Here is a 16046-nt window from a genome sequence, read left to right as displayed (position 1 = left end):
ATGCAGGTCAGGACTGGGACACAAGCACACATACTATGGGACCAAAAGGGAATCCCAGGAGACAATGACCACAGTTGTAGTATTAGTGCAATATTACTACAATTTGACCATATGGCTCAGTGCTTTCCATGCAGGGCACCCTGGGTTCATATCCTGACATCCCCAGATGATTCTAGGAAATACCGTATTTTTCGCTCTATAGGATGCACCGGACCATAGGACGCACCTTGTTTTAGAGGGGGACAACAGTAAAAAAAACCTCCCCCTCTCTGCGCAGCGCCCCTTCAGCGAAGAGGTAGGAGAAATGGAGCCCCTTCCATTTCTCCTCCTGCTTCGCTGAAGGGGCGCTGCGCAGAGGGGGAAAACTGTGCAGCGCCTCTCCAGGGAAGCGAAGCCTGGAGAGCGAGAGGGATCGGTGTGCACCGACCCCTCTCACTCTCCAGGCTTCAGATGGCTATCCACAAGCCTTTGGAGCACGGCGGAAACTCCCGCCGCCTGAAGTTCGCGCTGCGCTCCGGGGGCTTCAGGTGGCTTCAGTGAAAGCAACGCAAAGCCTCCGGAGCATAGAGGGAGCGCTCTGTCTGTGCTTCGGAGGCTTCGCGTTGCTATTGCTGAAGCCAAGGAGCCTGCATTCGCACACACATTTCCCCTTAATTTTTGGAGGGGAAAAAGTGTGTCCTATAAAGCGAAAAATACGGTACTTCTCTCTGAAACCTGGAAAGTCATTGGAAGTCAGTGTAGACAGCATTGAGCTCGATGGGACAGTGGTGTGTCTCGAAGTAAGGTCTTCCTTTTATGTCCTGTTCTTGGTTTGTAGGAGCATGATTCTTTGATTGAGTTCTTTCTCTCCTGTTCCTAGAAACGGCTATGGGCAAGAACATAGGAGCACAACACAATAAGGATTCCAAGTATGTCCGAGCTGTCTACAGGTAGGTGTCAATGTGATCTCCTAGAAGCAGGGATGGTGAACCAGTGGCCTGTCAAAAATCAGAGATGCTGGTAGCTGGAGTCGAACAGCATCAGGAGGGCCACAGGTTCCCCATCTCTGCAGCAGAGCCTTGATCCACAAATACTTTTACTGGGGGCTACAACATGGAGAAAAAGTCTTTTTCCTCTACCATGCAGATAGCCTTCAGTCTGAACTTGACTGTCTGCATGATAAATTTCCAAAGGCCTGCTTTGTGTGATCTTCCTCCCTGCCCCTCATTGGAGCTGAATTGCACAATTCAGGGCCTCTATGTGGGTTGAATGCTCATATAGAAGCTGCATTCACACTGCATCTTTGCAGTGGAGGAGCAGGGCACTGCTGTGGCTGTATGTCCCAAACTGGGCTCTGTTTTACATGTGAATCACTTTTCTCTGCATCTCTACATGTCACTCTGATTTGCTCAGCCTACTAGCAAAAAATTGGGCTCTTTCATGCACTTTATGGTACTTTCCTAGAAATATATCCAGCATTGTTGCTTGTTACCCTAGGATGAGCGATCTGATTCACCACAGACAGAAGTCTCCCTGGCTCTGGCCTAACCCTCTGTACCTCATGTTCCAAGAAGGGAGAGAACATTACAGGAGCCTAAAGATACTTCATACCTTTACTGATAATGTAAGCTGCTATGTTTTTCCTTACTATTGCCTGTAGTTTGTTTGATTCCCTTCATTCATTCATCCATCTATCGCAGTTTAACAGTGCACTGACCCAGCGCATCACTTATTTCAGGGGACAACCATCACATTATTTGGCATTGCAGGGAGTACACACATTGGATTATGCAACCTGAAAAATAAACAGCTTTTTTGTTTGGCTATCTAAGGTTATTGCAGAAAAAGCTCGTGAATTAAAAAACCAGGAGCGGCATAAAAGCAATGCTGTCAGCAACGGTGATCAAAGCAAGCGCAAAGTCAGGAGAGCTTTTCTCGATATGCTTCTGAATGCCACCGATGACGATGGGAAGAAGTTGAGCTACCTGGACATCCGAGAGGAAGTGGATACATTCATGTTTGAGGTATAGAATGCCCAGTGCTGGTTTAGGTTGTAGAACTCTACCCATTTACCCAAGAGTAAACCCCATAGAGCTCAATGAACCTTGTATGAGGATTGCATTGTAAGTGACTTCCAGAACTCAGGAAATCTCCGGTTTGAATCTCTTTCCTAGCTGGATGCTGGCAACTCAGTCTCATTTAGGCCAGTAACTACAGTATGGGGATAATAATTCTGACCACAGGTGGTCATTTCAAACAGAAATGAGGACCTTCAAGCCTGTGGGCCAAATCTTGTCCATGCAGACCCCTCTGTCAGGGGTTCATGACACTCTCCAAACAATGCCCCTCACCAGTCCTGCTTTGCACCCTCTTGCAGTATTTTTGTGGATGCCATGGTAGTTAGGGCTTACAAGAGCAATTTTTTCCAGCTCCCACTCCCAGTTGTGGAACTCTATCCACTAGGAGTATTTGTTCATGCCTCTTCGACTAATCCTCTTTCACCAACCTGGGGAAGACAATTTTGTACAGAGGACTTTCTGTTGATTTTATTATGGCTGGTTGACTTCTTCATCTCCTCCTACACCCACCCTTCACTGTAAAGTCCCAGGACAGCACATTACAGCAAATAAACCAACCCCATCCCATGCAACACAATAGATACATATAAACAAACCAGTTTATATGTATACCAGTTGGAATGTAGGGGGGTCCTAATGAGAATAGCTCATCAGTTGAATGTCCAAGGCAAGAGGTGCATCTTCAGTGGCTACCTCACATGGAAACATCTGATGCACCTCTGCAGAGAGAGAGTTTTGGGACCATGACAGAGGAGGCTCTGCTATGCTGCTTCTGGGCTTTGTTTTGTTTTCTGGCTTGTAATTATTTTATGTGTTCTGATTGTTTTTTGAGTGTTAGCTATGTTGAGGACTAATTTTTTAAGTGGAAGGACAGGATATAAATAAAATTAGGTGACATCTTAGAAGCAAAATTGCAGTGTATGTGTTGTTGTTGTTGTTGTTGTTGTTGTTGTTGTTGTTGTTGTTGTTGTTGTATTAGCCAATCTGACTGGGTTGCCCCAGCCATTCTAGGTGGCTCCCAACAAAATATTAAAAACACAATAAAACATAGCTAGATAGGCATATCAACCATTCTGAGACCTTTTCAGATATGGGAATGACTTAGGAGTGTCAGTCTGCCTTTGGCACGTGGGTAGTGACCAGAGCTGGAAGAATCTCTGGCATCTGCTGTTGCCTATACACTTAAATTTTTGAAACATTCACTCTTGTGTATGTGGCTGGTGCCTTAGAAGTTTAGATTTGTGCAAAACCAAAGGTTGTGGGTGCTAGAGGATTTGAAATATTTTGTTCGGGTCCTGGAAAGTGCCAGCAGCTGAGATTTCTTTTTTGTGTGTGATAAAATGTTAGACATTTAATTCTTTCTTCCAAGGGTCATGATACTACTGCTGCCGCCATGAATTGGTGCATTTACTTGCTTGGGTGTGATCCAGAAGTCCAAAGAAAAGTTCACCGTGAACTGGATGAAATTTTTGGTGAGTTTTCCTTTCCTCTGGGTGTGAACCTGGGCAAATGTGGTAAACAGGTGTTTATCTAAGTAAATGCTCATAAATGTCGCATAATTCCTCTAACACAGAGATGGGGAACCTCTGGGCCACAAGTACAGATCCCAGTTTGGCCCATGAGGCTGTTTTCACCAAACTACACCCACCTGCCCCACACCTGATGTCCTTTGTGACTTTGAGACTGGAGCAGAGGTGGATGTGGTTACAAGAGGACAATTGGCATCTTAAAGGGTGAATGACCACTGGGATTAACTGTCCTAAGGTGTTCCCAAGCATGCAAGGGGTTTCTCCATCGGTGGCCGTCAGCTGAACAACAATGTCTGCTGAGGAAGAAAGTCTGGTTGCAAAGGTGATTTGGATCCAAAGCACATTTGCAAGTAGACCTCAAAGGGGATTCCTGCAACTGCCATTGCAGTTGATTGCAGGTTACAGCAAGCCCTTGTGATTTCTGAAAGGTGGGCAGGCCCACCCAAATTGACCCGTGGTGAGAAGATTAAGGGTCTGGCCCCCTGGTCGGATCCAGTTCCCCATCCCTGTTCTAAATCAGGTCGGGAAACTATGGTCCTGCAGACTTTCCTAGAACCTTTAACCTTTCCCAGTTCCCTTTAACCTCAGCCAGAAGGTCCAGTGCTTAGTCCAATCTCCCCTCCAGCTCCAAACATTACACCTTTTAGGTATTGGCTGCAGTGGCTTGGATAACATTCTGCAGGTTCAATCTTTGATGCATTGCATCCTGTCACTTCACTAGACAATGATGCTGCACTGCTTTAACTCTCTTAAAAGGGACCACCTAGGAAAGAATTGCAGCTTAAAACAAAAATATGGTTTTTATTTTGCTGGCTAAGGAGAGTTACGAACGCTTGGAAGTGCTGTCCCCTAGTGGCCTCAGAGGCTAGCAGAAGAAGAAGAAGAAGAGTTTGCACCAAGGCTTTTTTTCAGCTGAAACTTGGTTCTGCCACCTCTCAGATGGGAAGAAGAAGAGTTTGGATTTGATATCCCACCTTTCACTCCCCTTCAGGAGTCTCAAAGCGGCTGACATTCTCCTTCCCCTTCCTCCCCCACAACAAACACTCTGTGAGGTGAGTGGGGCTGAGAGACTTCAAAGAAGTGTGACTAGCCCAAGGTTACCCAGCAGCTGCATGTGGAGGAGCGGAGACGCGAACCCGGTTCCCCAGATTACGAGACTACTGCTCTTAACCACTACACCACACTGGCTCTCCTAGCAATGCCTTCTGCTGACAAAAATGCTATTCTGGAGTCAGGAGCCAGACCTCATGCTTTTTTGTGCTGTGGTCTTTGCAGCTCTAGTGTGGTCAGACCTTATGCCAGCAAAAAGGAAGCCCTGATGAGCTGGTTCTAAGCATAAGCACAGAAATGATTTATGGTGGTTTAGTGGGTTAGACCCCACACTGCCTCCTGCTGCACCCTGATTTAAAATAGGTGTCTGAATAACACACGTTTATTCTCAGGGGACTCCGATCGTTATGTTACCATGGACGATTTGAAGCAACTACGGTACCTGGATTGTGTTATTAAAGAAGCTCTTCGCCTCTTTCCTTCCGTTCCATTTTTTGCCCGTACACTGAGTGAGGAATGTTATATAAGTAAGTAATTCAGGTTGGTTAATGCTTTGATGCACTGTGACTATAAGCTTAGTACTATTGGGGGTGGTTCTGGAAGAAGAGACTAACAAATATCTCTTCTTCTTTGGCAGGAGGGTTCAAGGCACCAAAAGGGGTTGATGTCATAATTGTGCCCTATGCACTGCATAGAGACCCTGATGTCTTCCCAGACCCTGAGGAATTCAGACCTGAGCGATTTTTCCCTGAGAACACAGCTGGGAGGCACCCATATGCATATGTACCTTTCTCTGCTGGGCCCAGGAATTGTATTGGTATGTATGAGAATAAAGAAAATCTCTATCTCTTCAGAACTCCAGAGCATAGTATGCTTCCATTACTGATCTTTCAAAGGGAGATTTTTGTCATAGTACAGTGGTACCTCAGGTTACAGACGCTTCAGGTTACAGATGCTTCAGGTTACAGACTCCGCTAACCCGGAAGTGGTACCTCGGGTTAAGAACAGTTTCAGGTTAAGAACGGACCTCCAGAATGAATTAAGTTCTTAACCCGAGGTACCACTGTACTTAGAGCAAGGCCTACAAATGTATTGTTGTTGTCAGGACTGGCCCTAGCTTTAGGCAACCTGAGGTAATTGCCTCAGGCAGACAGTGCTAGAGGATGGCAAATCGGTGCCCTTTGACCAGCTGTGGTCCTGCTATTGCCCAGTGAGGCCTTCCACCTTCTCCATTGCTCTAGAAAGGAAAAGGGGGCATGAATTTGACCCAACTGCGGGAGGCAGTGGAAGACAGGAGTGCCTGGCATGCTCTGGTCCATGGGGTCACGAAGAGTCGGACATGACTAAATGACTAAACAACAACAACAACGAGTCAGTAGCAGAAGCTGTCTAAAGGGGATGATTATCCAACAGCAAAGCTGAAAGATTATGCAATCTACTAAAGCCCCAGCAACACTGCACATCTAAAGCAATATTACACCATCTTAAATGGTGATGGCTTCTCCCAAAGAATCCTGGGAGCTGTACTTTGTTAAGGGGTCTAAGAGTTGTTACAAAACCTCTATTTCCATCAGAGAGCTATAGTTCCAAGTTCCCTAGGCAGAACGACAGATTGTCAAACCACTCTTGAGAACAGTAAGTGACTGAAGTGAATGCACCTGAGTTTATGTCTATCCATAAGGAAGACCAGTAAGAGCTGTTTGGCAGTGGAACAGACTCCCCACAAGAGGGAGTGGAATCTTCTTCCTTGGAGTTTTGTTTTTTAGCAGAGATTGGATGGCCTTCTGTCATGGATGCTTTAGTTGACATCCCTGCATTGCCGGGGGTTGGACTCGATGACCGTCAGGGTCCCTTCCAACTCTACAATTCTATGATTTTATGATGCTGAACCTCTTCAAGCATTTCACACACTCCTTCCAGTGGCTTTATATACATCGCCCCTCCCCCCCCATACTACCTTCTTGGTAATTTTGAGTAAACATCTGAATAATAATAGAATAGTGTTTAATAATTCTTAAATGAATTTGACAGCCTGACCTCAGTGTCATGTGGCAACAACAATAATAATAATTTTATTTATACCTGGCCCACCCTGGGCGGCTTCCAACAGAATATTAAAAATGTGCTAAAACATCATAATAAATACATATTATTGCTCTAGTTAACTCTATCTTGTCTTCACTTTCCAATGTATAGCACAGTTGTACCTGGATCTAAAAGTTATTTCTACACTATTAATCCACCCCTTCCAGTTTTTCACTCATTCCCGCCAGTGGCTGTAAATCCGTCACCATCTGTATAAGTATAGAAAAGTGTTCAATTATTTTTTATGAACCTGAGAATCTGACCTCAGTGTCACATGGCTCATACTGAATAATAATAAATATGTACAGTATTACAGTGGTACCTCGGGTTAAGAACTTAATTCGTTCTGGAGGTCCGTTCTTAACCTGAAACTCTTCTGAGACACCACTTTAGCTAATGGGGCCTCCTGCTGCCACTGTGCTGCTGCTGCACAATTTCTCTTCTCATCTTGAAGCAAAGTTCTTAACCTGAGGTACTATTTCTGGGTTAGCGGAGTCTGTAACCTGAAGTGGCTGTAACCTGAGGTACCAATGTATTGCTCTGGTTAATTGTATCTTGTCATTGCTTTCCAACCCCTCTGCAGGTCAGCGCTTTGCACAGATGGAAGAAAAGGCTATTTTAGCCACCATTCTACGGCGCTTTTGTGTTAAAAGTACGCAGCGACGCGATCAACTCGGCCCTGTAGGAGAACTGATTCTTCGTCCAAATAAAGGCATCTGGATTCAGTTGAAAAGGAGATCGTCTTCTAGCTCTTAAAATAAGAAACACTGCATTTGGACTACCTTAAGAAGAAACACTTGATTTTCACAGTAGGACATTTCAGACTGCCCAGCCCTACCAGGACTTCTTTTTGTTAACCAAAATTGTGCTGTTGCCTTTAAAAAGTCAGCAGCTGCAATCCAGAAGCTGATGCTTCTTCAGTTGATGGGATATTCCAAATGACTTGGTAATTCTTAGGCTTCGACCTAGGTTGCACTAGCTGATTTTTCTTATCCTAAAGAAAATGAGCAATTTGTTTTATTCTTTAAAACTCCTTTATTCATTATTTATGCACATAAGTAGGGAAATATAGATACTGAAGTATTTTAAGGATGTATGACTATAATAATAAAAAGTATGAATGAAATCACACCTGAGCACCAGAGCAATCTTATTGGCTATCATGGACTAAGATGGGATTAGGACCACCTAGTACTCAAAGGCTTCACAGAAACATTTAACTAAAGAAGCTCAAGATTTGACATTAGTGAAAAACTATCAACTTATTTATTTATTGAACAGTGATTATAAGTTATTAATTTTGTCCAAAATATTAAGAACAATTTTATAGGTTCTCAATCATCATAATCAATGTGGATTTCTGCCTAAAAGATAATGCCAGAAATGTGTTTGATATTTTGGAATATCTGAATTTTCATAATGAGAGGCAAGCTGTTTTGGTATTTTTGGATGCAGAGAAAGCCTTTCAAATGGGTATTTTTGTTATGTTTAGACTATTGCAAGATATGAACTTTGGAGATAACTTTATTAAATGGGTAAAATCGATTTATACTTCCAGATAGTCTAGATAAATGTTAATAGGGACCTGATAAAAACCCTTTGAGACACAGAAGGGGACAAGGCAAGGGTGTCCATTTCCCTTGCTACTTTTCATCCTGGTCTTGGAAGTCTTGCTTAGAGACATTAGACAAGATGAGAGAATTATGGGAGTAAAGATAAGAAAAGAAACTTATGATGATGACTTCATGTAATAATACTAATAATATATTTATACCCTGCCCATCTGGCTGGGTTTCCCCAGCCACTCTGGGTGGCTCCCAACAAATTAAAAGCAAAATAAAACAATAAAAACTTCCCTACACAAGGCTGCCTTCAGATGTCTTCAGATGTCATGTTAGTTTTGGAAAATCTGCGACAGGGTATGAAAATTCTTATGGTTGAGCTAAATGAATTTGGTATGTTAGCAGGCTTTTAGGTTACTGTCAGGGAACTGTCATCTGAGACGAAGGAGGTGAAAGGGCTCATGGAGGGTGAGAGAGACCACTCAGCGGAGGAGGGGACCAACAGGGGGAGAAGTGGAGTTACAAGGGAAAGTGAGTCGGAGGGAGGGCTCAGAGATACTTCAAGCGAGAACAGTGGAGAGGTTTCAGGACCTCCCGTAGGGACACCCACTCCTCGGCGGAAACTGTCACGCCGAGAGTCCAGAAGACGCGTTTCCGTTAAGGAGCTTTTATGCTGGAAGAAGTTCCGTAAACGCCCACTGTCCGATTCAACGAGCGATTGATGGAGCCATGCTTAAGGAGCTCCATCACAGACAGAGGTTTGGGAACTTAGCCAAACTCTGAGGGATCAGGATTTTACGCACAAGCAGCTCACCATCCCATCACAGCAATCGGACAGTCCCTGAAAGCAGCTTGTGCAGAGAGGCATCATGAGCAACCCAGCCGGAGCCGGAGGAGCAGCAGGAGCTGGAGAAGGTCCAACTCTGGAAGAAAGGTACAGAGTTTTGGAACTCCAGCTAGCAATGCAAACGGCGAGGCTAGAAGAAAGGAGGGCGCAGGATGCAGAAAAGGCAAAAGGCGCTACACTAGCAAGAAAGATGCCAGGAATGGTGCAGAAGTTTGGGGGGGACCCCAGGAACTACCAAGCCTTTAGGACAGAGATGCAGTATGCTCTTGAACTGCAGTTTAACGACTTTCCCGATGAGGCATCGCGAGTGGCGTTTGTGATTGGCCATCTCGAAGGGGGGGCGAGAGACTGGGTCCGGCCCCTGATGGCAGGGAATAGTGACATGCTGAAGGACGCGAGGAAGTTTTTTCGCGCCATGGATTTGATGTTTTCCAGCGAGATTGAACAGGGACTGGTGCGCAGACAATTGATGGCTTGCAAACAGGGGAGCCGATCGGTTCGTGAGTACTGGACTGAGTTTACAATGTTGATACATAAATTGGGGTGGGACCTATCGGCGGAACCCATTCAAATGCTCTTTGAAGAGGGGCTTTCTTCGGCGGTGAAAGACGAACTTTCCCGGGCGCCCAGGGCGGAGTCTATGGACCAGCTGACCAAATCAGCGCTGACCATTGGAGCGCGCCAGGAGGCAAGAGCCTTGGAGAAGCGGGAGGGGAAAGGAGAGCGTTGGAGGGATTTCCGCATTCCAGAGATTCCAGAACCCAGTTTCCCGCCCGGAGAGCCGATGGAAGTTGGAACAGCGCGCGCGCGCGCAGTTTCAAATCCCAGTGAAGGGAGGAAGAAGGAGGGAAAGAGCGCCAAGAAATGTTACCTCTGCCAGCAGCCAGGTCACTTTGCCAGAGTCTGCCCGCAAAGAAAGGAATGGCAAGGGATGGCGGGAGCTGTTGGGGGGAAGGAGGAGGAAGTCCAGGAGCCAGTAAAAGCCAACGCCTGTCTGCCTCTGTCAGGGCACTGCAGACAGGCCAACGAGCAGTAAAAGTGCCCACTCCGGAACCTCCAAGACCAGCTCTAGTAATAGAGGTGCTGCTAGAGCTGGCAAACGGATACCCACTAAAGACCAAGGCGCTGTTGGACTCAGGCAGCTCCTGTAATTTTATGAGCAAGGAGTTTGCAGCTGAACACCAGATACAGACACTCCCTTTAAGCAACCCCCTGCAGGTCACCACGATCGATGGGAGGGAGCTGTTGGGGGGAGAAGTTAGCCTACAGACCGTCCCAATGGTTATGAGGGTGGCAAGGCACACTGAAAGGATAGCGTTCAATGTAGCCACCCTGGGAGGGGCGCCAGTCATTTTGGGAATGAGCTGGCTAGCGTTGCATGACCCGCTAGTGGGCTGGCATCAGAGAGTGGTCTCCTTTGGGTCAGCACATTGCCTGGAACACTGCAAAGAGGGAAAGGTGCCAGAAGGGGCAAAAGCCTCCCTAGCAGGGATGGAAGTGGCGGACAAAGGGAAGGTGCCCAAACAATACGCTGACCTGAGCAAGGTCTTCAGCGAAAGGGAAGCAGATAAACTACCACCGCATAGAGACTTTGACTGCCAAATTAACCTGGTCCCTGGGGCCCAGCTCCCCGTGGGCAAGCTGTACGCCATGTCAGACACGGAAATGCAGGAGTTGAGGGAGTTTATTGACAAAAACCTGAAGAGAGGTTTCATCAGAGAGTCCAGAGCGGTGGGGGGCAGCCCAGTGTTTTTTGTGGACAAAAAACACACGGATAAACCGAGATTGATCGTGGACTACCGGCGGCTAAATGCCGTGTCAGAACCAGTGACTTTCCCCATGCCCAGGATTGATGACATTTTGACCAGGGTGAGGAAGGGAAAGATATTCACGAAACTGGACCTGAGAGGAGCGTACAACCTGATACGAATAAAGAAGGGGGATGAATGGAAGACAACGATGTTCACCCCCCTAGGGGCTTTCGAATATCTCGTTATGCCCTTTGGATTACAAGCAGGCTCCGCCTGTTTTCAATCGCTCATGAACCATGTACTGGGACCTTTGCTCTACAAGAATTGCGTGGCCTTCCTCGATGACGTGCTGATATATTCAGAGAATGAGGAGCAGCATGTAAAGGATGTCAGGGAAGTGCTGAGCCAGCTGCAAGCAAACCAGTTGTGGGTGAAATTGGAGAAGTGTCAGTTCCACGCCAAGGAGGTGGAATTCCTGGGGTACCGCTTATCAGACAAGGGATTAGCCATGGATCCAGGCAAGGTACAGGCGGTGCTGGAATGGAAGACACCGAAAACGAAAAAAGATGTGCAAAGGTTCTTAGGGTTTGGGAACTTTTACCGTAAATTCATCAAGAACTTTGCCCACTTAACGGCTCCCATCACGGACTGTCTAAGCAGCAAGAAGAAATTCGTTTGGACGGCGGAGGCGGAGCACGCTTTTGAGGAATTGAAAAAGGCATTCGCTTCGGAAGAACAGCTCCTGCATGTGGATTTACAAAAACCCATGAGAGTGGAAACTGATGCCTCAGACCGGGCGGTGGGGGCGGTGCTGCTTCAGCCAGGGAGCAATAAGTCGGAATGGAGACCGTGTGCCTTCTTTTCGCGTAAGCTGAACAAATCCGAGAGGAATTACACGGTATATGACCGAGAACTACTCGCCATTCACGAAGCGTTCCGGAGATGGAGACACTTACTAATTGGCGCACAGCATAAGGTGCAAGTGTGTACGGACCACAAGAATTTGGAGTATTGGAGAACGGCACGAGTGCTCAACCAACGACAAGTGAGATGGGCCCAGGAGTTCTCCAAATTCCATTTTGAAATCTGCTATGTGCCAGGTCCAGAAAACATCAGAGCGGACGCTCTCTCTCGCAAACCTGAATATTTGGAGGGGGAGGGAGCGCCAGAAGAGAGACATATTATCCCAGAGGACCACTGGGTGTGTGGTGCGGCCTGGGTGGGGCAAAGAGAACTGGTAGAGGGAACGGTAAATGATGAGTACGCCCAGGAGAAGCTCAGAGGTTTAAGGAGAGAGGGAGAAGACCCCGGAGGTTTTGAAGAAAGAAACGGGGCATTGTATTACAAAGGGGCGCTATATATACCCGAAGGGGAATTGAGGGGGAGAGTACTCAAACAGCTGCACGACAATCCCACAGCGGGGCATTTTGGGCAACACAAGACCATGTGGTTGGTGACCAGGGAGTTTTGGTGGCCCAAGGTGAGGGAGGATGTACGGGAGTATGTGAGAAGGTGTGACCAATGCCAGAGAGCCAAAGGAGAAAGGCGGGCACCAGCGGGGTTATTAGAACCGTTACCCACACCAGAACGACCGTGGGAGGCGGTGTCGATAGATTTTATGACTGATCTGCCCAAATCCCAGGGGAAAACCGCCATACTAGTCGTGGTAGACCAGTTAACTAAGATGGGTCACTTTGTAGCTTGCTCACATGCAGTCACGGCGGAAGAGACAGCGAAATTGTTTGTAGAACATATTTTTAGGCTGCATGGCGCCCCCTTGAGGCTGGTTTCCGACAGAGGGAAACAGTTCACGTCCAGATTCTGGAGGAAGCTTATGAGCTTGTTGCACGTAGAGGTCAACTTTTCGACTGCCAGGCACCCTGAGACCAATGGGCAGGCGGAGAGGGCAAACGGTATCCTTCAACAATACCTGAGGTGTTATGTCAATGACAGAGAAAACGATTGGGTCGAAAAGTTGGCACTAGCGGAATTTGCTTACAATAATGCAGAGAATGTGTCCACAGGGATGAGCCCCTTTTGGCTAATTATGGGTGCCACCCCAGGGCGTTTCCAGGGGAAGGAGGAGAGAGTGTTAGGATATTTCCGTTCCACCTTAAAAGGGAGCAGGATGTTTGTGTCACAGCCTGCGTAAGTTCCTGTCTCACAGGATGTTTATGCTATATGTTCCTTTCGTTTTCGTCTGTTATGCCTGAGCAGTCGGAGCAGTCGGTCATGTTTTCTTTTGTTATGACCAACGCCAAATAAACTGTAAATATGCATGTTCTGCTCTCATGCTGTGCAACTTCTTGCTGTGTGAATTCTGCTGTTAAGAGTGTGCTCTAAGCCACAGGCTTAGTGTCGCTAAATAGCTGATACTGCGTGACTACGGGAGGTCGATGGATCGTCCGGCACCGAGCTTGGCAGCTTCAGATGGACTCTATCTCCCTGGCAGTATCCCAACAACAGGTTATGGGCCCAGATTCACGGCACTTGCAGGAGAGTAAGACAGCGACAGACTGCTGAAAGGTATGTTGGAAAAGCGAAAGAAGAGGCTTTTCTGTTGCCGCGGCAGCGTCTTTGATGTCCGGCTGGCCTAATTGGCCTGGGAGCCGAGCCAAGCAGGCTTCGTGATTTATGAGAGCCAAGATAAGGAGTCTTTGAAGGCATAAAGGCTCCCGGCTGAAGCAAATAGCTGAGATGGATCTTTTACAATCCTCTGAAGCTGCTCCGTGTCCACTAAAGCTAAATGGCCACAACTATCAGACCTGGGCAAGGTACTGTGAGGGCCAGATGAGAAGGCTTGGTGTGTGGAATACTATTTCTGAGGACCCCCCAGCCCCTGTGACAGATGAATGGAGTGCACGGGACTCGAAAGCCATGGGGGTAATTTTGCTCTCAGTAGCTCCTGAAGAGTTAATCACCCTGGCTGGCAAGGCCAGTGCCCGTGAGATGTGGGACGGGCTTAGAGCCTGTCATCTCCGACAAGAGGCTGGGTCTGTGTTGCTTTATTTCAGAAAGCTGCACAGGAAGCGTTTGGAGCCAGGGGAAGACCTTAGAGCCCACGTTTTACATTTGCAGCATCTCCGACAGGAATTGACTCAGAGAGGTTTCAATATGCCTGAGTCACTGTTTGCAATTCTCATCCTGGACTCCCTGGATGAAAGCTATCATGCCGTGTCAAGTCAGCTGGCGACCCTCCCTGCGCAAGACCTCACTGCTACAAAGGTCTTGGCGACTTTGCAAAATGAATACGACAGGAGAAATGCAGCTGAATCGGCTTGTGCGCTTCAGGGGGAGCAATGTGGGACAGCATTCCAGCCTCCAGGGGGAGCCAAAGCGTTGGCAGCTGTGAAGTGCTGGAACTGTGGGAACCAAGGTCATACTCAGAAGTTTTGTCGAAAGACTGGAAATAAACAAAGGAAAAAGCCTGCAGATGGCCCGAAGCAGAAGGGGAGTGGAAGGCCAGGGAAAAACAAAGCTTTGTTCGCTGGCACAGCTTCACCAAAGGCTAAAGGCACGTCTGATGGCCAGGAGCAGGGGGGCAAGTTGCAAAAGCCCTCGCCAGTGGAAAACAAGGCTATGTATGCTGGCACAGCTTCACCAAAGGCTAAAGGCAAGCTGCAAAAGCCCACGCTGGTGGAAAACAAGGTTTTGTTTGCCAGCAAATCTGCTTCGAAGGGGAAGGCCAGGTTTATTGTTGACTCTGCGGCCACGCGCCATCTCACCAAAGACCGCCATCTGTTTGTCTCCTTCACACCTCAAGATGGAGAGGTCCAGCTGGCTGATGGAAGGACTTTGCAAGCTACAGGAGTTGGGACTGTGAAACTTGAAAGTCTGCATACTACAATTAGTAATGTTCTTTTTGTTCCAGGAGCTGTGGACAATTTGCTTAGTGTCCCACAGCTAAATCGGCGTGGTTTTGAGATTTCCTTCAAGAGGAATGTCTGTGTCATCAGAAAAGGCAAAGAGGACTTTTTGCATGCAAAGTTGTTGGATGGTTTGTTCTGTCTAACTTATGATGATGTTGCTGTGTCTAATGCTGATACTTGTTGTGTTGCACAAACTAACAAGGTTCTTCATGCAGGATGCATTCATGATGCACATCGCAGATTTTGTCACCTCTCTTGGCAAGCGCTAGCCAAGATGCCTGAGTTGGTTGAAGGTTTGGACATCAAACCTTGTAAATTTCACATGAAATGTGTATCTTGTGCAGAGAACAAGGTGAAGGTTGCTCCAAAAGGCAAGGAGTCTAGCAGGCAGGCTTCCAAACCCTACCAGTTAGTTCATGCAGACCTGGTAGGTCCTCTAGCGCCCTCTTTGGGAGGAGCAAGGTACTTCATGGTTCTAATTGATTCTTTTTCCAGGTACATTCATGTGTTTATGCTCGAGCAGAAATCGCAAGCATTTCCTAGGTTCAAGGCATTCTGTGCTTGGTTGGAGAATGCTCACGGTAAACGTATTGGTTGTCTGTTTACTGATCGAGGCGGGGAGTTCACTTCTCAGCAGTTTGAAGCTTTCCTGACTGAGAAGGGAATCCAGCATGACTTGTCGACGCCTAGATCGCCATGGATGAATGGGCTTGCGGAGAGAGCAAATCAAACGTTGCTGCAAGGCATAAAAACCTTGTTGCATGATGCCAACCTCCCTGAGAAGTTTTGGGGGGAGGCTCTCTCGAATTTTGTTTACACTTTTAATCGCAGACTGTCATCACCTATTGGCTGCACTCCCTATGAGAAAATGTTTGGTAAGAAACCTAACACCAAGCACTTGAGAATCTTTGGTTCTGACATGTGGGTACACACCCCACAAAGCAACAAGCTTGGGAAGCGTGGGGCACATGGTTTGTTCATGGGGTACGATAAAGGTGCATACAGAGTATGGATGACTAACTCAAAATCCATAAAGTTCACAAGGAGTGTTGAGTACAATCCCAAGTGGGGGGAAAATGTGGGAATTTTCCAGAGTTACCCAGAGGAGGATGAAGGTGATGTGAAGAAAGCAGATCATGCTGAGAAAGCTGAGGAAACTGAGGATGATGATGATGACGATGATGATGATGATCAGAGTTCAGATTCCAGTTCAGTGGGCGGCGCTGCTGCTGCTGTCAGTGACAGTGATGACACAGCAGACTACAAGAGCGCAAAGGCCTCAGTCAGACCATCTGA

General features: G+C 47.1%; 1 protein-coding gene and 2 long non-coding RNA genes across 4 annotated transcripts in view; 1 reads left to right on the top strand and 2 right to left on the bottom strand.

The window, feature by feature from the left end:
* The window catches only part of LOC310770361, a 334814-nt gene that overhangs the window by 65159 nt on the left and 253609 nt on the right, over positions 1-16046 (bottom strand). The window lies entirely within an intron of this gene.
* The window catches only part of LOC310770143 (cytochrome P450 4V2-like), a 100171-nt gene that overhangs the window by 8147 nt on the left and 75978 nt on the right, over positions 1-16046 (top strand). The window contains exons 5-11 of one of the 2 annotated variants that reach the window (XM_083630529.1): positions 860-929; positions 1477-1603; positions 1812-2003; positions 3427-3529; positions 5029-5163; positions 5274-5453; positions 7305-7848. The exons of the other annotated variant lie outside the window; for it this stretch is intronic. Of the exons in view, the coding sequence (XP_083486655.1) occupies positions 860-929; positions 1477-1603; positions 1812-2003; positions 3427-3529; positions 5029-5163; positions 5274-5453; positions 7305-7477 (980 nt within the window). The 3' untranslated portion in view covers positions 7478-7848. Of the gene's footprint in view, positions 1-859; positions 930-1476; positions 1604-1811; positions 2004-3426; positions 3530-5028; positions 5164-5273; positions 5454-7304; positions 7849-16046 lie in introns of those variants that run through there. 2 annotated transcript variants of the gene reach the window in all.
* The window catches only part of LOC310770345, a 76302-nt gene that overhangs the window by 8640 nt on the left and 51616 nt on the right, over positions 1-16046 (bottom strand). The gene's annotated exons all lie outside the window — the stretch shown is intronic.

This window comes from Podarcis filfolensis (assembly GCF_964270895.1).
Source record: "Podarcis filfolensis genome assembly, chromosome: 9".
Taxonomy (NCBI): Eukaryota; Metazoa; Chordata; class Lepidosauria; order Squamata; family Lacertidae; genus Podarcis; species Podarcis filfolensis.
This window is presented reverse-complemented; position numbering and strand designations above follow the sequence as displayed.